This window comes from Hylobates moloch, unplaced genomic scaffold (assembly GCF_009828535.3).
Source record: "Hylobates moloch isolate HMO894 unplaced genomic scaffold, HMol_V3 SCAFFOLD_9, whole genome shotgun sequence".
In the NCBI taxonomy this organism is placed as follows: domain Eukaryota; kingdom Metazoa; phylum Chordata; class Mammalia; order Primates; family Hylobatidae; genus Hylobates; species Hylobates moloch.
The window spans coordinates 113,622,331-113,645,227 of NW_026652284.1; the positions used below are offsets into that span (position 1 = coordinate 113,622,331).

At 49.7% G+C, this 22,897-nt stretch overlaps 1 protein-coding gene across 1 annotated transcript in view; it reads right to left on the reverse strand.

Annotated features, from left to right (window-relative positions):
- Nucleotides 1-22,897, reverse strand: part of NDRG1 (N-myc downstream regulated 1) — a 59,409-nt gene that overhangs the window by 23,060 nt on the left and 13,452 nt on the right. The window contains exons 3-5 of the mRNA XM_032760484.2: nucleotides 19,379-19,414; nucleotides 3,719-3,824; nucleotides 1,318-1,438 (exon numbers count right to left, since the gene is read on the reverse strand). Coding sequence (XP_032616375.1) covers nucleotides 1,318-1,438; nucleotides 3,719-3,824; nucleotides 19,379-19,414 — 263 coding nt within the window. The remainder of the gene's footprint in view (nucleotides 1-1,317; nucleotides 1,439-3,718; nucleotides 3,825-19,378; nucleotides 19,415-22,897) is intronic.

Sequence of the window (22,897 nt, forward strand, 5' to 3'; positions counted from 1 at the left end):
TGGCTGTCCCTTCCCTTCCTCTCTGATAAAGGTTAATTATTAAGGATAATTCTGAACACTAATAAAAAAGGATATCTATTTATAAATGCCAAGAAGGCCTCTTCGGGAAGACTTTAAGCCCAAGAACCTACTCCTGCCCTAGTTTAATCACAGCGTCAGGTGCGGGAACAAGAGGGGTTATCTCTGAGGTCTGCCTCCCCCACATGATACTGATTGGGGGATCCAACAAGCTTGACCATAATTGCACAAGGGGAAACTGAAAGGCCATGCCCATACAGATCACGAGCTGACAAGGGCCAGGCAGTGTAAACACTCTCAACTAAGGCAGCCTGATGTTCCAAAGAGGATACACATCTCAGCAGATAGGACCAAAGCCAACTCCCCAGTTATCAGCTGTGCAACCTTTTTTTCTTTTTTTGGAGACAGAGTCTTGCTCTGTCACCCAGGCTGGAGTGCAGTGGTGCGATCTCAGCTCACTGTAACCTCTGCCTCCCAGGTTCAAGGGATTCTCTGGCCTCAGCCTCCCGAGTAGCGGGGATTACAGCCACGCGCCACCACGCCCAGCTAATTTTTGTATTTTTAGTGGAGACGGGGTTTCACCATGTTGGCCAGGCTGGTCTCAAACTCCCAACCTCAGGTGGTCCACCCACCTTGGCCTCCCAAAGTGCTGGGATTACAGGTGTGAACCACCGTGCCCAGCCTCAGCTGTACAACCTTCAGCAAGGTAGTTAACGCCTCCATGCCTCAATATGTTCATCTGGAAAATGGAGCTAACAACAGCAGCCACACAGAGCTAGCTGTAAGGATTAAGCCCAATGTGAGATACGAATGATGAAGCCTGGCCCACAGGAAGTGCTTCACCAATGTTACTTCTCTCCCTCTCTTTTTCTCCCCAACCGTCTAGGTTTTTCACCACACTATTTGGTGGTGTCTGGTCCTCCTCCACTTCAGTCCTGCCCAGGCTGAGCACACCTATCGTAATGCCAGCCTTGCAGGAAGGCTGGGGGAATGGGGAGATAGCATCTGATGAGTATGCTGTTTCAGTTTGGGAAGATGAGAAAGTCCTGGAGATGGACGGTGGTGATGGCTGCACAACAATGTGTGAATGTCCTTAATGCCACTGAACTATATACTTAAAAACAGTTAAAGTGCCAACTTTTATGTTATGTACCTTTTCCCACAATTTAAAAAGTGCTAAAGACGATACATTTTATATTTTACCACAATTAGAAAGTATTTAAAAGAGCAAAGCAGCTGAACCCCTCCCTGACACCCAGTTTCCACCCTGTAGAGCTCATAGGGCAAGAGGCCTCTCACCCTGCGGGGAAGGAGGCTGCACCGTCCTGCTGGCCAGGGGCGTCCACGTGGCAGACGGCAAAGTGCTGGGTGATCTCCTGCATGTCCTCGTAGTTGAAGAGGGGGTTGTAGCAGGTTTTGTCTGAAGAACAGCAGAGAGGGAGAGACGAGAAAAAAGTAAGATGAGAAAAAAATTAGGTGTCTCGGTGGCAAAGCACATTCATTTTGTTTCATTCCTATTCAGAAGAAGGAAGTGAACTTAGAAGAACACAGATGTTCGCGTTTTTTGTGTTTTGGTTTTGTCCCCACGCCCACTTTCCTCTGGTGATAAAAAGTAAGAGTAAGTTTCATGGGGCAAGGGAGTGGTAGCTGGCAGACGAATGTTGCAGTTGGTGCTGGAAGGGGCTCCCAGGCTGGCTCCCGCAGCTCCACCAGTCAGCCAGGGTCAGGATGGCCCTGGCAGGAGATGAGTTTGCCCCCCTGATCCTCTCTTTCCATCTGGGTCCACTATACCCTCCCATCTGGGGTACTGGCCCAGGACACACATAATTTTCAAATGAGGAGGAGCATGGGAGGTGAGGTATGCCTCCTCCATTCATGTGGCTTGAATGAGTCTCCTATTTCCCAGGCTCCCTTGCAATGACAGGCAGCCATGTGATCTGTTTCTGGCCAATAGCCAGTGACTGTCACCATTTCCTCACCATACCTGCCACCCAGATCCTCTAAGATCCTCTAAGTTTCTCTCTTCTCCCATCTACCTGCTGGAAGCATAGTTTCCAGCAGAAGGGCTCTGCAGCCCCAGGGGATGGCAAACCCACAAGCTAGAAGGAGCCTGGGTCCTTGAATTGCCAAATAGAACATGTCCCACTAAACACCCACTAAACTGTTACATGAGTGAGAAATAAAACATATATTGTGCTAAGCCACAAAGGGCTTGGCATCTTTTGTTATAGTGGTAAGCCTATTATAAACCAACAATGAACCTCTCTAAATGGGGAGAGACGCTGCCATATGCAATTCCAGTTCCTTGTCAGAGTCAATAAAATAAGATAGTGTAAATCAAAATACCTAGCATGGACCTGGTACAAAATGGATATAAGGGAAACAGACAGGGGAAGAAGTGAGATAAAAGAAGGTGAAAATGAAGTAAAAAAGTGTTTTCAGTGACATCATCCCCAGCCTCAAGGTATTGATAAGCTTTATAGAAACAAATTAAAATCAGGCAGTCCATCGTCAAAAATCAAGCAAGCTTGCAATACTTAAGTTCATAAAAATTATGGGACCAGTGAAACCTGTGTCTTCTGATTCCTCACAGAAGAATTCACCTCTATTCCATGAAATTTCAACATTTAGTAGATTCCATTCCATTCTCATCTATGAAAAATGAGGAACCCACCTATGAAACCCTCCTGGTAATCTTGGAATTCACGGTCTAAACATTGACAGCAGAGTTACTCACACAGCCAAAAAGTGAAAATGCCCCAAATGCCCATCAACTAAAGAATAGATGGCCGGGCCCAGTGGCTCATGCCTGTAATCCTAGCACTTTGGGAGGTGGAGGTGGGTGGATCACCTGAGGTCAGGAGTTCGAGGTCAGCCTGGCAACATAGTGAAACCCCGTCTCTACTAAAAATACAAAAATTAGCCAGGTGTGGTGGTGGGTGCCTGTAATAATCCCAGCTACTTGGGAGGCTGAGGCAAAAGAATTGCTTGAACCCAGTAGGTGGAGATTGCAGTGAGCTGTGATCGCACCACTGCACTCCAGCCTGGGCAACAGAGCGAGACTCTGTCTCAAAAATAAAAATAAAAAAAAAAAAGAAAAAGAAAAAAGAAAGAATAAAGTGCAGTAAATCCATACAATGGAATATTATTATTCAATACAGGAATAAAGGAAATATAAAAACTAATGCATGGCCTGGATAAACCTTGAAAGCACTATGAAACAAGCCAGTTACAAAAAAAAAGCACATATTATTTGATTCAATGTATACAAAATTCCAGAATAGGCAAATTCACAGAAAAGGAAAGTCAATGAAGGGTCAGTCATCTGAGGGTGGGGTGACAGATAAAAGGTACAGGATTTTTTGGAAGGATGAAAATGTTCCAAAATTGTGCTGATGGTTGCACAATTCTGTGAAAAGACTAAAAACCATATGCGTGCATTAATATAGAAGTCACTGCCACAGATAGCAAAGAGCTTCCTGTGTTCCCAGCGCCTCCGGGCACACAGACAACTCCGTGCCCACATGCAGCGCATTTCTGGCTTTTCCAGGCTGTGGCAAGAGTTCTTCCCAGAACAGCCCCAGGAAGTCCCAGGCAAAAAGAAACCACCAGCTCCCGGCCATCAGCCCTTCTTGGCTGCCTTTTTCTGCCACTCTCTTGGGAACCGGCTGACAGGGAACCAGAGCTCCTTAGAACTTACGGTTCATGCCGATGTCATGGTAGGTGAGGATGACAGGCCGGTTTCCCTTGGGAGTCCCACACAGCGTGACGTGAACAGAGCCGTGTAAAGTCTCGATGTCCTGCTCCTGAGGAGACACAGCAGACAGTGGGCTGGTCATGTGGGGTTCATGGCATCCGTGTGGCTGAAGACAGTCAGCCTGTTTCCAACTGTGTTTTGAGGAAGCTCATTTCTCGTCTGGCCATAAGAACCCTGGCTTCGGGCAGTAGCTCTCTCTGGCCAGAAGCCACCCCCAGGACCAGGGCTAGGAGGGGACTTCCATGAGGCAGGGGACAGAGGCCTGGCTCGGACTGTGCTGTTAAATGCATAAAATGCCGGGGAAAGGGCCTGCCCGCAGCCGTCTCTGCACCAGATTATTTGCTCCGTCCGGAAAACAGGCCATCAAGCCTGCGCTTCCTTGCCCCCAGGCCCCACTGGCCCCAAAGGTTACTGTACCTGTGATTAACATCTGCTGGCTTGGGACTACCCAGAATTCACTCCCCACTTCCAAGAACAGCCCCCAGTTTCCTTCAGGAACCCACCCAACCCTCACCCCCAGTCCTAAGAGTTCTGTCGACAGTGACCCCCCTCCCCACGTTTCACAAGTCAAGGCCAATTCATGCACTCCACCTCCCAGTTGCAAGGACTGGATCAGGAAAGAACACGTGGGTTGTCTCAGGCTAACTAAAGCCAGCTGCACTTATTTCTAGCAATTAGGCAACAGGATTGGACTTGATGGAACAAGGTTGGGAGGGCTGGATCTGCAGCAGCCACACTGTCACCATGAGGCAAGGGCCTGCCTGAAAGCATGGCCAGCCCAGGGATGGAAAAGAGTGAAAGAAGGTTTGGGGATGGCATCCACCACCTGGGATTTTCAGTCACATGGGCCACCAACTTCCAATCCCACGTAAGCCATGTTGAGTTGACCAAAAGATTCTGAATGATATCATGTCCATCCTCCCTCCTGCCCTTCCTTCTCGTTGGGCCAGGTGGTTCTTCTGGTCAAGGCCAACTCTCCAGCTCGGCCAGCGACCCCCAGCCAGCTTACCCCCAGTCATCCCTGCGCTTCTCCGCACCAAACCTTCCTAACAGCTGAAGACCTGCTCACCTTTCTTCCTCTGGAAAACAAAAAAAAGGCACCCTGCCTTGGTTCCAAGTACCCCAGCTCACTCATGGACCAATCTTTCACCTGCCATGTTCATCTAAACTCCTGCAGAGGATGGTTGTGAGTCTTTCTCAATTGTCACTTCCACTCGCCCTTCACCCCATGCCTACCCCGGGCTTCCGCCCTCCTCAAGGTCACCCAGAAGTTCCCGAGGACCCCAGTCACTCATCTCCCTTGAGAAATTTCCACATCTGAGAGCAGTGACCTCCCCTTTGAAGTGCCCCACTGTGGGCTCTGCTCCCACAGGGCAGTTGGGGAGCAGGAGGCAAGGCTATCAGGCTGCTGAGACCATCCAGGTGCCAAGGCAGTGCTGAACCATGTCCCTCCACGTCCTCACCCTCACAGGAGCCCTGCCAAGGCCATGTGACCCAGCTGGCTGAGGAAGTGAAGTCAGTGTCCCAGAGTCACACTGGCAGGCAGCACAGAGGCAGGTCCCCCAGCCAGCCTCCGCGGGGCCCCAGGCTTCTCAGCACTTGACCCGCCCGCGAGCGGCGCGCACTCAGACCTCACGAGGTCACCTCAGCTCAGCACGCTGCATTGATTTTCCAAAGAGTAAACGAGGCAGTGAAGTGGAACACAGAACACTCTAAATGCTGTTGAACCTGCTTCCAGAAGCTGGCAGAAATGTGACCCATACAGGTCGCTGCTGTGTGGCGGCAGACAGGAGGGTCAGCGTTCACAAACTCACGCTTGAGAAGAGGGGATGGGACAGATCACCACTTAGGCACCCTGCTTGAATCTTTAAAACAGGAACAGCCTGGCCCTTCCTACCTCCTAGGGGTGCTGAAGGCCCAGAGGACGTGGGCTGCTCCATCTGCAAGTGACCCCCCGTGAAGTGGCACGAGGCAGCCACCCCCACGCCATCCACACCAGCTGGTGATCGGATTCCACTTCTGCTACTTCTTTACCCCTGATACTTAAGGCAGTTCGATTTCATCCGAGAAACATTCATTAGGCACCTACTGTATGCCAGGTCCCCTTTGTCCCTGCAGGGATGAGGGGGTGACAACTCACAAGCTAGTGGGGGCGGCGGAGACGGCCCCGGGGGGGCTGCAGGTCCTCTGGGTCCTCTGAGAAAAGAGGAGAAAGAGGATTCAACCCACCGGCGGGTTGCTGGGAATGGGACCAGGAAAGCCTCCTGCATCCCTTAAGATCAACGATTCTCAGCCTGAGGAACAGGTTCAAAAATAAGGAAAAATGGCATCCAATTCCCAGGTTCCCCCGTAGCATATGAAAGCTCCGTACTGAGTTTCCAATAAGAACTCACCACCTTCCCATCCCCAGCGGAGGAGTGCAGGGGTTCCCAACACTCACTTGGAGAACCCCGAAGCCAGCCAGCCCCAGGCCGCCATCGTGCTTCTGCAGAAAGGAGACAAGCACCCCAGCTCACTCATGGACCAATCTCTCACCTGCCATGTTCATCTAAACTCCTGCAGAGGGTAGTCGTGACTCTTTCTCAATTGCCACTTCCACTTGCCTGCCCTGGGTTTCCACCCTCCTCAAGGTTACCTAAAAGTTCCCTGTTCCCGAATGGCACAGGGACGCAGCAGTGGTTACCAGGTGAGGGTGGTGACATATAAAGAGGCTCTGTACAGAGCCAGGCCCAGCCCCCTGGGAGCACCCGGGCCCGCCCAGCATGGGGTCATCCTGGCACCTGCATTAGCCCCCAACATCGTAAGCCCCCGGCATACAGAGCTCAGCCCCATCTCCCTTCCCCCCTCTCTGCCCCTCAGGGCCCAACACTTCTTTCCTGCCCATAACAGGCACTGGAAAAATCCATCGATGAGGGAGCAGTGGCCCAGCTTCCAGTGGGGGCCGGAGATCATCTGCTGGGCCCAGCCCAGCCCTGTAGCCACTGTGGGAACAAAGGTCCATTTGTTTGTGGGGGCACATTCTTCATTGTCTCCCCAGCTGACCCACATGCCTCCCTCTAAAAGACAGGCTAGGGCAGGCGGTGTCCCCACCGCCATGGACATCGGAGTTCAAATCCAAGTCCTACCACTCCCCAACCTCTGAGCCTCCAGATCCTCACCCCTGAGCTGGGAGAGCCGCCTGCACCCCAGGTTCCATAGCAGGAGAGGAGTCACCTGCACGGAGCCCAGAGCACAGCACCAGGCAGGAAGGGGACTCCCAGTGCAGGCAGCAGAGGGTGCTAATGTGGCGGCAGGTACGGGACACGCCACCCTAGCTGGCATCAAGAATGTCCCTGGCAGCCCCCGGGGTTGCGAGTGGGTAGCAGATTTTTGACTCATCTCTTTGAAGGTCTTAAAATTATACAGCCATGGAACCAGAACTAAATTGGAGGGTCTATTCCTCAGTCCAAGAAGGAAAGCCTGCCTGGGTCTCATTCACTTTCTGTCCACAGGCCTCTGCACAGCTGCCTGCTCTCAGTGGGCACCCGGTATCTGCTGGACAAGAGTTCTGATCCTGACAGATAATGGTGAGCACTACCCCCTAGGAAGGAAACTTCTCTCCTAAGGGCATCGATCCATGTTGGGATCTTCCCCATTCTGCTCTTGGATTGGCCACGAGATGCTCAGCTCCCTCCTGATAAGCCCCCCAGGGTTGGTGAGAGCCTCACAGAGCACTAATGCTTCACCCCAGCTCATGAGTGTCAGGATCCTGGCTGCTGTCCCAACACTGCCCCAAACCTCAGCCTGAGCAGGACTCAAAAAAGAGGCTTTCGACATTGCTAGCCTTGGTGGGAAGGACAAAGACCCTGTCTGAGAATGTGGAAGTGAAGTGGTGAAGGTCACACAGGGGCAGGGCTGCTTCCCAGGCATAGGTGAGCAGAGGTGAGGGAGAACATTTGCCAAGCGCCTACTAAGACTAAGGCAGGGTATCAGACCTCCATGCCACCGGGAGGCCCATCAATCCCATTTTACAGGTAAGGAAGTTGAGGGGACTCTCCCAAGGTCATAGGCTTGTGGTGGTAGAAGCAGGATTCGAACTCTCTCCGCTGGGCCCTTGCTCCTTAGTGCCAGGGTCTGCTGGCCCCCATCGGTCCTCCACTCAGTTCCTGGCCCACCAGCACACACAGGAGGAGGAGGAAAAAAGCAAGTGTTGTGATCTTCTCTGTACCCAAGTCCCATCCCCTAAGTCACACACACACACACACACACCCAACAAACACACCCACCAACAAACACACGTGCACGCACGCGGTTCTAAGCCAGTCAGGAAGACTGTCTGAGATTGAATGGGAGAATTACAACACTCACAAACACAGGCCTTTGTCCTATTCAGTCCCAAAGGAATGTTCTGTCCTTCTGTCCCTGCGGGGATAAATCACTCAGTGTTCTGGAGAGAGGAGCCCGTCCCATGCCTTCTATGTTTTCCCAAAGAGAAAGCAAAAGGAACCCAGAACATAGAACTGCAAGGTGCACTGTTCGTCCTCTTGCCTGAGAGGGCAAAGTGCCTGTCTTGGGGCTCATGAGGGACCCCCCAACTTCTGGCTGGGACAAGGCTGGCAACACAAACACAACTCCTCCACCATCCAGAGCCCCACAGCCAGCTCTTGCACAGTTCAGGACCAGGCCACAGAAGACCCTGCTCACAAGGCCTGATCCAGACAAGGAGACGAAAAGACAAAAACCCGGCTGCACACATTGTCCTCTCACCTGCTCTGGAAGAGTCTAGAAAGCTGCTCTCTCAAGTCTAGAGGTGATGGCAGGGATGGGGGCAGTAATAAACAGCCACTGCATCTTACCCCATGCCCGCTTTGAGTTTCTCACACGTGTTTTCTCATTAAATACATGGAACAACCATTGCAGAGATGAGAAAGCTGAGGCTGAGAGAGATTAAGGACTTCATCCAAGGCCACACAGCTGGAATAATGGGGCAGGATCTGAACCAAGCTTGGATTCGAATGTCTGCATCCAAAGCCTGTTCTCTTTAACATCCTGTTTCATATTCTGTGCCGGGCAGAAGAGGGGAAGGAAACCTTTCTCTGCAATGTGCACTGTGACTCCCTAAAGGGGATGCAGCAAGTCAGATTTCCCACACTTATTTGACTGCAAAACACTTGGACCTCCCCAGCGTCTCCAAGGACTGGCCATCCATGCAGCACAGGCTGTTACACTACCAAACAGAATCGAGAAATATTATCTGCTGCTCCCATCCTCCTAAAACAGGCACCTGCCCCCAAACTGCAGGCATGTGTGTCTTTGTGAGGAAGTGTGCCAACACTGGAAACACCTCAGCACAGACATCAGACGTCACCTCCTCCTTCCTGCTACCCACCATACGCACGCCATGCAAGCCCTGTTCTCTTCTTTGCAGCACAACCACAATTACAAATATACGTGTAACAGCTGCCTCCCCAGCCAGGTCGCCAATTCCCAGAGGGAAAGGCTGGTTCTCCAATTGGCAGAGTCTGGCCTGGAGGGTGCTCTTAGAGATTTACAGTCTACACTGCCTGTATGCTGGCAAGTAGCAAACATGGCACCTACCACTATGGTCTACACCGCCTGTAAGCTGTCAAGTGGGGAAACAAGACCTAACACTAAGTATGCCTTAAAGATTTCATCTCTTTGGCTGTCAACCCTGGCTTGGGAGCTTTAAAACTATGGCAGACTCCGTTGGTTGGCATCCCAAACATCTGTTGTTCCCTTCTTTTTGAGGATAGAATTCCAACTGATATACTAAGCAGCAAAGTGCCTGATAAAGTGGTCCCCTTCCTCACTCACCTCCCTCGTAACCAAGGACGGTCAGGAGGTTCAGTTCTGGCCAATGAGATGCCAGCAGAAATTCCTGCAGCTTCAAGGAGAGTTTTTTAAAAAGGGTCAAACTTGACCTTTTGATTCTTATCCTTTCACCCTCCTGCCTGCATCGTACTTGGAACATGGATGAGATGCTCGGGGGTTCGGTGGCCATCCTACCAATCTGAGGACCAAAGCCGCATGCTCAGGTGATAGCAGGAAGCTGTAAGGACTAACTCCAGCTGGGCTGGGTGACATTCATAGCTGGGGTGTTAGCTTTCTAGCTTGGTGAGAATAGCAAACATTTCCTTGGCACAGCACTGGTTTTTGAGCAATACTCATCCTAATGATATAACCACCACGTGCCTCTGGCCAAGTTATCAGCCTTCTCTGACAATCCCTGCCGTCAGCTGTAAGCTGAGGTCAATGACAAGGCCTCCTGCTCCACTGTGATGCTCCCGAGACTAAAACCATGGTACAGACCTGAACGTGTTTTGCAAGCTGCAGCATTTCCCTCCATGTCATTTGTTATAGACAACCGCTCCAGAGACGATTAGTGTGAAGCTGCTGGGGCCAGCCTCACTGGCTTAAGACAACTCTCTGGATGATCCGGAGGGGCTCTGGAGGCCAGCTGTGACTGTCTCCCCGCTGCCCCCAGTAATCCCCTTCTTCCCAGCAGGCCCTGGGCAGATGCTGACTGTCCTGGGCTCTAAGAGGATGACCGCGTACCCAGGCTCTAAGTCAGCCGGTGGGTTGGGCGACCGCTCCCTCAGTCTAGCAAGCCTTGGGGTCCAAGCATGGCCAGAGCAGTTACGGTGCCCTCTGGAACAGCTGTCCAGGAAGCTGACTGTGGCTCATCAGCATAAAGTCAAGGCCCATGACAGCAGGAAAGGCACATCATGGGAACAGACGCTCAAGAGAAAATGTCAGGGGCCTGCCCCCTCCCCACCATCTTTTCATAAAATGATACACTCCTCCCCCGATATTTTCCTGGTTCATCTTCTATGCCCATGGAGGAGGAGGGGGAGCCATAGCAGTGCTATTCATCTTAATGATCCATTCCATTAAGTAACACACATAGGCTAGGTGTGATGGCTCACACCTATAACTTTGAGCTTGAGACCAGCATCTGCAACATAGTGAGACCTCCTTTCTACAAAAAACGAAATTAGCCAGGCATGGTGGCTCACGCCTATAGTCCCAGCTACTAGGGAGGCTGAGGTAGGAGGATCACTTGAGCCCAGGAGGTCACAGTTGCAGTGAGCCGAGGTCGCGCTAATACACTCCAGCGTGGGCAACGAAGGGAGACCCTGTCTAAAAAAAAAAAAAAAAAGAGTAAAGAACACATAAAGTACCTACCAGAGATAACCAGGGGAGGTGTGTGTAGCCAGAAGGAACACGATAAAAAGACAGCCACCCACTTACTGAGTAAGTCCGATAAAGCCAGCTTTGTCTCCTGTGCTGTATCATGACAGCCATTGAACAGCCTTTGGGGCTGAAGTATAGGTGCCCAACGAGATAACAGAGTTAAGATTCAAGATAGATAGGTCCTTGGGCTTCCAAAGCCATGATTCCCCTGCAAGCCTCACACAATGGAAGACCTTCAAGAGGTCAAGCTAGGCCTGTCACTTCTCACTTCATTCCCCAGTCTTCTTTTATGTTGACATCAGGTCAAGAGAATTAAAGTTACACAGAGTCAGGGAACAGGCTGCAGTGGGCAGAGAGTGTCAGCCTGGGAATACAGCATGCAACTGGAACCCACGCTGAAGACCTCAGTTCTCCAAGGAAACAAGAATTAGGAAGAACGTCTTTGTTTGGATTAGGGTGAAGAGACGGAGCAGACCCCGTCATCCATGGAGCAGGGGAGGGCGACAAAGACCTGTGAGCTGAGCCCGCTGCTGTGTGCATTCAGCGTTTGCAATGCGCTCAGGGACAGCGATGCTCCCCACTGTTTCACAGATTAGGAAACTAAGCCCCAGGGAGGTCAAGCGAGTGGCCAAGGACACGCGAGTGGCAAATGAAAGGGCTGGGTCTGCACTCGCTTCCGCTCACTGCACCCTTTCTGGGACACCAGGAGATGAGTGAGGTCAGCTTGGCAGAGCCTGGCCTGGACACACCTCGGAGGCCTGGGTATGAGCCCCACCTCTCCTCTTCCATTGGAGGGTACTCCTAGGAAACCCACAGCAGAATTGCAGAAGCAGCACGCTGTGCTTATTTTCCAAAGCCTCATTTTGCGCTGATCCAGATGAGCGTTCCTGTCATCTGTCACTCTAAGGGTTTGCTCTAAGTCCCAATGGCTTTGCTAGGAAGTAGGGCTGGGGGAGGGCGAGAATGGGAAATGGCGAGTTGAGGATTTCCAGACTTCTATCTGAGTTCTGCCCACCTTCAGTCATGGGGCATGAAAACAAGAAGCAACTGTGTGGAAAGAGAGAAATTAGCAAAAGGTCACTATTTCCATTTTCCCTGTGAGCTGGTCTGCTTCCAAGAAAAGGAGGGAAAACAGCGCCCCCCACCTCCCCCCCCGAATGGGATCGTACATCCCCAAGACCAGCTCAGCTCTGCTGAACAAGAGGCCTCACAGCAGAACGGGAGCCAGACCTCCAGAGCCCCTGCCCACCCTGGTGCTGCCCCAGCCCCCTCCACCGCTCCACGTGGAGGCCCTGTGGGTAACATCAGCTCATTTCCCAGGGAGCCCTGGTGAGCACACAAACATAGATTCCCATGGAAACCAAATCAAATCTAACCGTCTGAATAACTCAAGATCCAGGTGGAGGGAATTAGAAGCAGCAAATCCAACAGAAAAAGCAATCTGAAGCCACAGAAAGTCACCCGGCCCACGAGGTACAATTTATCGGTGATGAAGTCAACTCTGATGTCCCTTCCCTAAAACTCGTTAAATGAACTTTGGCTCCAGACCTGCAGATTGAATCAGCTTTCACCATCTATCTCATCATGGCGTGACACTGGGCAAATCCCTTCACTTTTTCTGGACCTCGTATCTTCCACATGAAACAAAGATGGCAAGGACAGATGGCAAGGATACCTCCCTCAACAAGGTTTCATGAGGATCACACGAGTGGATGCAGGAAGATAGCCCAGCACGGTTTCTGACATACAGCAGAGCTCAGGAGAGGCCAGCCATTACGACTTCCATGACTCTAACATTTTTCGGAAGCAGATGGATCTAAATCTAAGACTATCTCAACAGTACCCTTTGGCAAATTCCCTACCATCTTCAAATGGGTCTCTCATCTGCAAAAGAGGCCAACACCCCTCACCTTGGCAGGGAAGCCCTGAGACAAGGAGTATGCAAATATTCATTCTTCCTCCTCTTCCCTCCCCCAGGTGGCCTTCCACAAAGCTCCCCAACTGGAGCAGAAGTCTTGGACTCTAGAATTCTAGCCAAAGAAAATAAGCTGGAACCCAAAATACTCCCACCCTCCCTACTCATCAAATTTGCAAACACAATTGCCTAAAACCTGATGCCGGAGGCCTCTCAGCAGAGCCAGACCAGACCGTGTCCTTCCTGCAACCCCGACACCTACTAGGCCAGCAGCCTGCCCAGCCCGTGCTCTGAGGGTTCCGGAATCTTTCCAGGAACGGGAGCCAGGCGGGGGCCTGACAGCGCTGGCAGAACCTCATATGCAAATCACCAATCACTTTGCCCAAACATCACCCAGGACAAAACAAAGAGACCACCTAAAGGCGATGCCAGTGATGGAGAGATAAGGCCTGATGCCATCTGCTCTGGCAGGCGAGCTGTCTCCAGAGACAGGCCACCCAGCAGCTCAACGCAGACTCCGCCAGCAGCTCCTCAGTGCCGAGCTCTGGGCTCAAGTGTGTGTGTTTTGATTCATTTAAAAAACAACAACAAAAAAAGCCTAAATTATTGACTACATTGAGAAAGGAAGTAGGAATCTGCCTGAGTTAGTCAAAGTCCTGAAGCAGTAATTATTTTTCAAGGAATAACATCGGCTGCTTTCAGATACACAAAATAAAGCGACTCAGACTCCTCAGACTGGACCAGGAGGCAAGCTATGCCCAGGGGAAGAACTGCCCAGGAGGGAGCCTTATTTTAACAAGCAGGTAAGAAACCAACTAAATGGACAGATAAAATCCATTTGCCATTAAGGCACATCAACTCTTGAGTCCTACGACAGCTCATCGTCAGTAGGCTAAACATAAGCCCAATGAAGTGTTGCTTAGATTATCTGCTTGGCTAGATTTTTTGACGTGGCAAAGGTGAACCAGAATCTAGTCCATAAGGGCTCGATCAGCCTTTCCAGGAACAGGGCTGTATTCAAGCACCACGGTTGAGAGAACTGTCTGCGTCAGACAGCCCTGGGCTCAGTGTGGCTCACTTCACAGCTGCCCCCCCCGGGAAAGCCTCGGTTTCCTTATCTGTAAAGTAAGGATGACGGTACAGGTCCCCAAAGATTCAGCAAGAGAGCGTGGGAGGCCCTCAGCGCTGGCCTGGCTCATCAGAGGACACTGAAGTGCATGGCAGACAGGTGCTGTCCTGTCGCTTTGCTGGAACTACCGTGTGAATCTGAGGTCAGATTATGCTGACCAGTCCCCGGGCTGATACGCCCTGTAGGTCCCCTTGACCAAAGCTCTGTCCTTCTCAGCTGCTGGCCCTGGAACCCATCAGGCCCCAGAGGGCTTCCGTCGCCACACTGCACTGCATCTTCTGAAGGAAACTCTACAGCAACCCTACACCCAAGATTTTGGAGACTGCTGAAAATCTGGGGGACGCTTTCATCAATCTCATAAGCCCCTAACACCTTCCAATCTAAGAAGCCAAATCTAAATGAATACAGTTTTATAGAAAGATTTTCTTTTGGTAACAACCTTGAAAAAGTGTCATTCAACACTCAGATTTCAGTTCAAATATTGTGACTTACTGGGAACACTGAGCCTGTTAACAGCTTACAAGAGTACACATTTTTGCCCTTGGAAATTTCAGAATTCAGATCAGAAAGGCTTTTGCTTGTGCTGTTACCTCTGCCTGGAATGATCTATCCCCAGTCTCTTTGTCACGTGACTGGCTCCATCTATCTTTTAGGTTTCAGTGCAATGTCACCACTTAAAAAAAGCCTCAACCTAAGACAGCACCCCAGCCATGCCCTATCCCATCACCTGGCTCTGTATCACCCTTCACTATTATCTTCAAAGCACCTACAGAAGCTGGAATGCTCACATTTGCTTGTTTGTATGTTTATTTGCCTCTTTCTTCTAAGGAATCAGGATTGGTTTCAAATATGTGCCCTGGAAGCACATGGCTTGAGGTCCCCTTTCCAGCTCTGCGATCTCATGCAAGTTCCCTAACCTCTCTGTGCTTCAGGTCCTCTCTCTCCGTAGGACGGGGACAGGATCGCTGTAAGCACACGTGGGGCACATTTGGCATGCTGCCAGACACACATTCTGTGCTCAGCAGTGCTGAGCTATTATTCCAGAATTTAGGTTCCTGAAAACACAGGTCACTGCCTGTCATGTTCATCACTGCATCCCCAGCACCTAAACTAATGCCAGGCACAAAGTGGACATTCGTTAAAGAAACAAAGGAAGGCAAAATAGGGAAAAATGCTCCGACCTCATAGGACAGCTTGGGGAATTAACTCAGAGGGCTCAGCCCAGGCTGGTGCACGATGCTGGGAGACCTTATCCTGACCTCTGCTCTGTCCTTCCAATGGCTTCTCTGTGTGGTCCCTACTTTAATGATGTCCTAAGGGGCAGCTCCTTAGCCGACCCCGGCCTGAGCCACATAGGTTGACCTTCCCTATGGTAGGGACAGGAGCTCCTACTCTCTGTTCTATCAGTTGCCTGTGTCCTGAGATGGGAGGATGTAAACGTGTTTTGCAGACTTTCCAGAGAAACACAAATGTGAGGAATTATCTTCGCAGGGAGCAGATAAACTATGCTTTCCAGGTTTCTCAGAATTGGTAACCAAGATTTTAAAATCCAAAATAACTACATGATCCAGTGATAGGGTTTGGCTGTGTCCCCACCCAAATCTCTTCTTGAATTGTAGCTCCCATAATCCCCGCGTGTCGTGGGAGGGAACCAGTGGGAGGTAATTGAATCATGGGGGCAGGTTTTGCCCGTGCTGTTCTCGTGACAGTGAATGAGTCTCAAGAGATCTCATGGTTTTATAAAGAGCAAGAGATCTCACAGTTTTATAAACGGCAGTTCCCCTGCACACACATGCTCTTGCCTGCCACCATGTAGGGCGTGCCTTTGTTCCTCCTTCACCTTCTGCCATGAATGTGAGGCCTCCCCAGCCATGTGAAACTGTGAGTCCATTAAACCTCTTTTTCTTTCTAAATTACCCAGTTTCTGATATGTCTTTATAGCAGCTTGAGAATAGACTAATACCTCCAGTAATTCCACTTCTGGGTATATGTCCCCCAAAACTGAAAAAAGGATCTCAAAGAGATATCTGTATGCACATGTCCACAGCAGCATTATTCACAATAGCCCAAAGTGCCCAAAGTGTCCACCAATGGACAAATGGATACGCAAAATGTGGGGCACACATACAACAGAATATGATTCAGCCTTAAAAAGGAAGGAAATGCTGACACCTGCTACAACAGGGACGAACCCTGAGGACATGATGCTAACTTATACCAGCCAGATGCTGGCAAAGAACAAATCAATGCAAATTAATACAGTTTTATAATAATAATACAGTGTATGATTGCACTTGTATGAGATACTTAGAGTAATCAAAATCTAGAGTAATCAAAATCACAGAGACAGAAAATAGAAGGATGACTGCCTGAAGCTAGAATGAGGAGTTGTTTAATGGGACAGAGTTTCAGTTCTGCAAGTTTTAAAGTTCTAGGGATACAGTGGCTCAAGCCTGTAATTCCAGCACTTTGGGAGGCTGAGGCAGGCAGATCACTTGAAGTCAGGAGTTCGAGACCAGACTGGCCAACATGGAAAAACCCATCTCTACTAAAAATACAAAAATTAGCCCGGTGTGGTGGCGGGCACCTGTAATCCCAGCCACTCGGGAGGCTGGGGCATGAGAACTGCTTAAACCCAGGAGGTAAAGAAAGGTTGCAGGGAGCCAAGATCGCACCACTACACTCTAGCCTGGATGACAGAGCAAGACTCTGTCTACACACAAATAAAAATAAATAAATGAATAAAGTTCTGAAGATGGATGATAGTGATGGTTACACAGCAATATGAATGTACTTAATATTACTGAACTGTACATTTAAAAGTAGTTAAGATGGTAAATTGCATGTTATATGTATGTTTCCACAACAACAAAAATAATTAGGGAAAACACTCCATGGTAGTTAGTGGATAGGGTGTGTGATGCTTGGCCCGGCACTGATGCAGGAAGCACCACATCACTGGCCCTTGTCAGTCAGTGTCCTGTCTCCACCACCACTTAACAAGGCTGGAGCATGGTCTCCATTTCACAGATGGGGAAATGGAGGTAAAGCGTCTTGTGCTAAGGGTCAATCACCAGGAAAGGGCACCCATGGGGCTTGCGGTTCACTCTTCCTGGCTCTGGAATGGGGCCTTCACCTGAGGAGGATGGACGATCACATCCCCACTGCAGGAAGATACAACCTTAGTGCCAGCAAGCCACTCCCCTGGGGAACACAAGGAGCTGACATTTCAGCCACAGGGAAGGTTGGCAAGGGCAGCTTCGATCAGGCTGAGGGAGGCTGGTGTGGCCCGGCCCATCCGTGAATGAGCAGATGACCCCTGGGGCTAACTTCCAGCTGTTCTCAGCTCAGAGAACCAGTCAAATAACTAAGGCCATGGTGCTGGTGTCACAGCCACTGCATCTGTTGCAGCTCTGACTGCCCTGGGTGCATTTTTCCCCATTCTCAAGAGGGTGAAAAAGAGGATCCGCTACCATAACTCTCAGCTGCCCCACCATGCCACCCTGAATGAGTGACTTCCCCTTTTCTCTGTCCCTCAGGTTCCCCAGCTCTAAAATGAAGGCTTGGACTTAATAAACCTCAAGGTAGTACATTCACCTCCCACCCTCCTGGAGCACCTTCGCATGCCCAGCATCCTGCAACACAGAGAGGAACGAGTTGGAGCTCTGGCCAGGGCATGGGAGAAGCCTGGACCTCAGCACACGAGTGGTGCAGGAAGAACATGGGCTTCCTTCCTGGTCAGGCAGAGCTGGGTGTGGCTCCCGGTCCCTCCACTCTGGCCTCAGTATACCCATCTGAAAAATAAGGCTAATGGTGCCTCTCATGTTATCATGAGATACTGAGGCATTACATGAGATATTGGCTGGGAAGCTCTCGGCACAGCACCTGGCAGGTAGGAAGCCCTCACCAACATCATTAAAACCTACACAAGCAGCAAGGGGAGCTCTCAGGGCTGGAAGAGGCAAGGCCCAGAGTCTGGCGCCACTTCCCCGATCACTGCTGAGTGACCTCAGGCAAGTCACTTCCCAGTGCTGTCTCTCTTCTTCTTCTTCTTCTTTTTTTTTTTTTTTGAGACAGACTTTCACTCCTGTTGCCCAGGCTGGAGTGCAATGACGTGGTCTCGGCTCACTGCAACCTCTGCCTCCCAGGTTCAAGCAATTCTCCCACCTCAGCCCCCAAGTAGCTGGGATTATAGGCGCTTACCACCATGCCTGGCTAATTTTTGTATTTTTAGTAGAGACAGGGTTTCTCCATGTTGGCCAGGCTGGCCTTGAGCTCCTGATCTCAGGTGATCTGCCTGCCTCGGCCTCCCAAACTGCTGGGATTACAGGCATGAGCCACTGCACCTGGCTCTTTCTTCTTCTTAAACACTGAGGTCAGGGTGACCTCTAGGGACAGCCTGACACAACCAGGATGAGGAGAAAATACACACCTTGGCGGTGGTATGGAAAGCCTCGATGATCTACTAGCCAATGCCTCCAGCCCCTCTCCCAACCTTTCCCTTCCTTCCAAAGACAGTGCAAGATTCCTCGCCTCGGGATGGATGGGGGAACATTCATGAAATCAGAGATTCAAGAGGAAAAGCGGAGTTGTTTTGAGGTAAGGAGGTAGAATAGAGGAGTGAGATGCGGACACCGGTGCAACACACGGGTAGAGGTTCAGGTGAGAACACCTCAGCCACCTCTGGCTGGTCCAGGAGTGCGCCTCTCCTCCTTCAAGGAGACCACAAGCTCACCATATGCTCAGGCGTTCTGCCCCACCCTCCAGAGCCCAGCACAGCATGGGACCCACCCGAGCTTGGGGCTAACGAGTCCAGGACTTAGATTTCCTGAAGTTCTGACCCAGCCCTCAGCTGAGAGAGCCCAGCCTGTTCTCCTGAGAGCCTGTTCTTGGACACGGCTGAGCTGCACCCCCTGGCCCGCCCCTGCAATCCTGAGTGGGGATGGAGATACTTCAATTCTGGGCCAGTAAACCACAGAGAAGGCTGGTTTCAGTTTCCCAAGCGGAGCCAAGAACATCAAGCTTTTGCTTCCGTTCTCTCCCCTCACAGGGTCCCAAGCCAGCCCAGCATCACACCATTTTCCCCACACACGCCCCACCGTTCTGGCCAGCTCTTTGGGGCTGAAACAGGCGGTGTCTCTGTCCTGCTTTCATGGGAAGTGACTGGTTCCTGATTCTCTGGCCAGCACTCAAGTCAGCTTCTGTCAGGGAGCAGCAGCTGAGGATGCGGACCGAGCTGAGACCACTGCCTTCTCTCCCCTTGCCCGCAATGTTTGCGCAATGATCTACTTAAACCAATGGAAAGAAAAAGGAAAAAGAGAAGATGGGATGAGGAAGGGGAAGGAAAGCCACATCCTCTACTTGCCTGGACATCAAACTCTTGCAGGAGGCCGGTGATGGTCTGTGGAGAGACAAAAAAGATTGTCAATTTCATCTGTTTTCTCTGTAAGAGAAATAATGTTGGGACATATGGGCCTTTCTATGACCTAAATCTGTACCTACGCTCCCTCCTTTGTGGGGTCTCCCTAATTCCTCACAAAGGCAGGCTTTCCTTTTCTTTTCTTTTTTTTTTTTTTTGAGATGGAGTCTTGCTCTGTCGCCCAGGTTGGAGTACTGCAAGCTCCACCTCCCGGGTTCATGCCATTCTCCTGCCTCAGCCTCCTGAGTAGCTGGGACTACAGGCACCCGCCACCACACTCAGTTAATTTTTTTTTTTTTTTTTTGTATTTTTAGTAGAGATGGGGTTTCACCATGTTAGCTAGGATGGTCTCGATTTCCTGACCTCATGATCCACCTGCCTCGGCCTCCCAAAGTGCTGGGATTACAGGTGAGAGCCACCACGCCCAGCCTAGACTTTCCTTTTCATCTCAAAATAGAAGTCCAGCAGAAAAGCAGACACATTAACTGAACTCCTTTCTGACAATAGCCTTGATAGATAAAAATCTGAAGGTCTAAGCTGATCACAAGCTTGAGAGATACAGAAATTTGATATCTGACTATTAACTAGTCTCCCTGGCTCCACCCATGTGCTATACTTTTAAAACTCAAACCTGACCACATCATGGTCCTCCTTACGTTTTTTCCATGGCTGCTGTCATCTGGACCTGGATTAAACTTCAATCTCTTGTGAGTAGAAGAGGCAGTGGAGACCTCTAAGCATTTCCCTCAATCTAAAAATTCTGAGTTTCAGGCTGGGTGCTGTGGCTCATGCCTGTAATATCAGCACTTTGGGAGGCTGAGGCAGGTGGATCACCTGAGGTCGGGAGTTCGAGACCAGCTTGACCAACATGGAGAAACCCTGTCTCTACTAAAAATACAAAATTAGCCAGGCATGGTGGCGCATGCCTGTAATCCCAGCTATCGGAAGGCTAAGGCAGGAGAATTCCTTGAACCCGGGAGGCAGAGGTTGCAGTGAGCCTAGATCACACCACTGCACTCCAGCCACTCCAGCCTGGGCAACAAGAGTGAAACTCCGTCCAAAAAAAAAAAAAAAAAAAAGAAATCTGAGTTTCAGCCCAAATTCTATCTTTTACCAGAGTTGTCCGTGGCAGGACAGGCCCAGGAAGACAGAGAAAAGTCCCATGTCCCCTCTGGCCTGGTGAAAGTGTGACTCGGAGGACCAACTGGAGTCTTGGCTGGCCAACATTTCTAAGAGATGCTGCTGGCATGTTTTCCTCCTGACCCAGAGACGGAGTCCCAACACTCTGTGAAAACTGAGCCCCAGCCTCACCCACCACAAACCCCCAGAAAAGAAGACGGCTCAGCAGAGCAAAATGCAAAAGTGATGAGGGGAACAGCATGATGGAATGGAGCCCCCATTAGATGGCAGGGATTGGAAGACTAGATGACAACACAGGCCCTCGTGCTGGGGATTCAAATAGCTCCACATCCCCTGGGCTGTGAGCAAGAAACATCAGGGACTTTGGGTGAATTCAAGTGGAAGCAAATGTGGCTGGCACCTATACCATTGCCCTGTGTGTGTATATGTGCACGTGAGTATGTACTGGTGGGAAAGAATGGGGAAAGCCATTCTGTACAGCAAACACCAACCTTCAAAATGTCAGCAGAGTACAGTGGCAATCTAGATTGAGGACAGACACAAGGAAGAACTTCCCAATAGTCAAGCCTAACTCTAATCACTTTGTTGAGTCAATCTAAGGAATTGAAAGAAATTTATTTCCGTCTAAACCTTGAAAGAAAGGGTAAATATTCACTGAGAGATGCACTGGCATGTAACCCTGAACGGACAAGCTCTTAGACATGTGTTTCATATTTAAAATGTTCTAAGGATTCCAGTAGGCTGCCTGAAATAAATAAAAAATGTTGTTTTAAATGCATTTACCCTTGGACCCAGTGATGCCACTTCTGAGAACTTTTTTCTAGGGCTCTACCTGCACATGTATGTAATGACACACATGAAAGATACAAGGGTGCAAATTTCTTGCAGCGCTGTCTGTAATAGCAAAAGCCCGGAAAGACATATGTGTTCATATACTGGGCACTGGGCAAATACATGTGGTGGAATACTATGTACCTAAAAAGAGAAAAGCAAGTGGATTATGGACTGATGTTGAAAAGATCTCCCAGAAATGTCAAGTGAATAAAGCAAAGTGTGGGATACCATTTTCACAGGGTTTTTTAAAAGGGAGAAATAAGAATATGGTGATATGTATTTGTTCTACCTAGAAGTTTCTGTTTGATTGTTTCAGAAGACTATGTCACAGACCCAGAGTTAAGAGGACATGGATTTAGAACCTGCACAGTATACAGTAGGGGTTCGTACACTGCAATCCGCCTCATCACATTTTAAATTTTTATTGGAACACAGCAAGTACATTCACTTATATACTGTCTATGGCTGCTTTCTTGTTATAATGGCAAAGTTGAGCAGTTGCAACAGAGATCATGTGGCCTTCAGTGCCTAAGATATTTACTATTTGACCCTTTGCAGAAAAGGTTTGCAGACCCTAGTGTGGAATGATAAGCAAGCATTCTGTAGCCTCCCCAGGCTTGGTTTCTAACTCTAGTTATACCAGCTATCTGAATGAATTTGGCCAAACCCCTTCCTGTCTAGGACCAGTTTGTTTTTATTTTTAAAACTGCAAAAGGGGAAAAGAGGTTGCCTCACACATTTGTAAAGAAAAGTCTATGAAATTATGAACCTAAAACAGAGCAGCCACATGTAGAGTCCTAAGGAAATTAAATGAACAGTCTATTCACCAACGTCAGCTGGCCTGGGTTTGATTCCATGTCCCACACTTTGTAACTATGCAAAGAAGACAAATTAACCTCCCTAAGACTCAACTTCCTCCTCTACAAAATGAGTACAATCACAGAATCTGGGACTTGCATGAACCGAAGTTGAAATACGGTTGGTGGAGAAGCAGGCCTGCAGGATGTGGTTAGTGCATGGTAATTATCATTTTTAAAAGCATTTAGTTGGCTTTAGACAAACTTCACTTTTGGACCAAAGTTTCCACATTTTTAAAAAGACATATCATCAGAGGCAGTTATGAGGCTAAGTGAGAATTGGGACATGAACATGTTTTGAAGCTACAATGTCAACTGTGCAAATGCAAAGGTTCATTCGTCTTCAGAACAATCAGCCCAGGATGGGCCCTGCCAGCCCAGCCTATAGGACAGGGGCTTCTGTTTCCAACAGGAAGGGCTCTGTTGACAGAAGAAGTTTGCCCAAAAAGATAATAATAGCAAGTGAAAAAGTGACTATGCATTGCCCATCTCCTCTATGGCAAAGTTCTAACTAGGTCACTCCATCCTCACTTGGACCCATGAGGTTAAGTCCTAATGTCACCATTTTACAGATGAAGAACTAGAATATGAAGATACTGAGAGGTTAGCAAGTGGACACCAAGCTGCAAAGTGT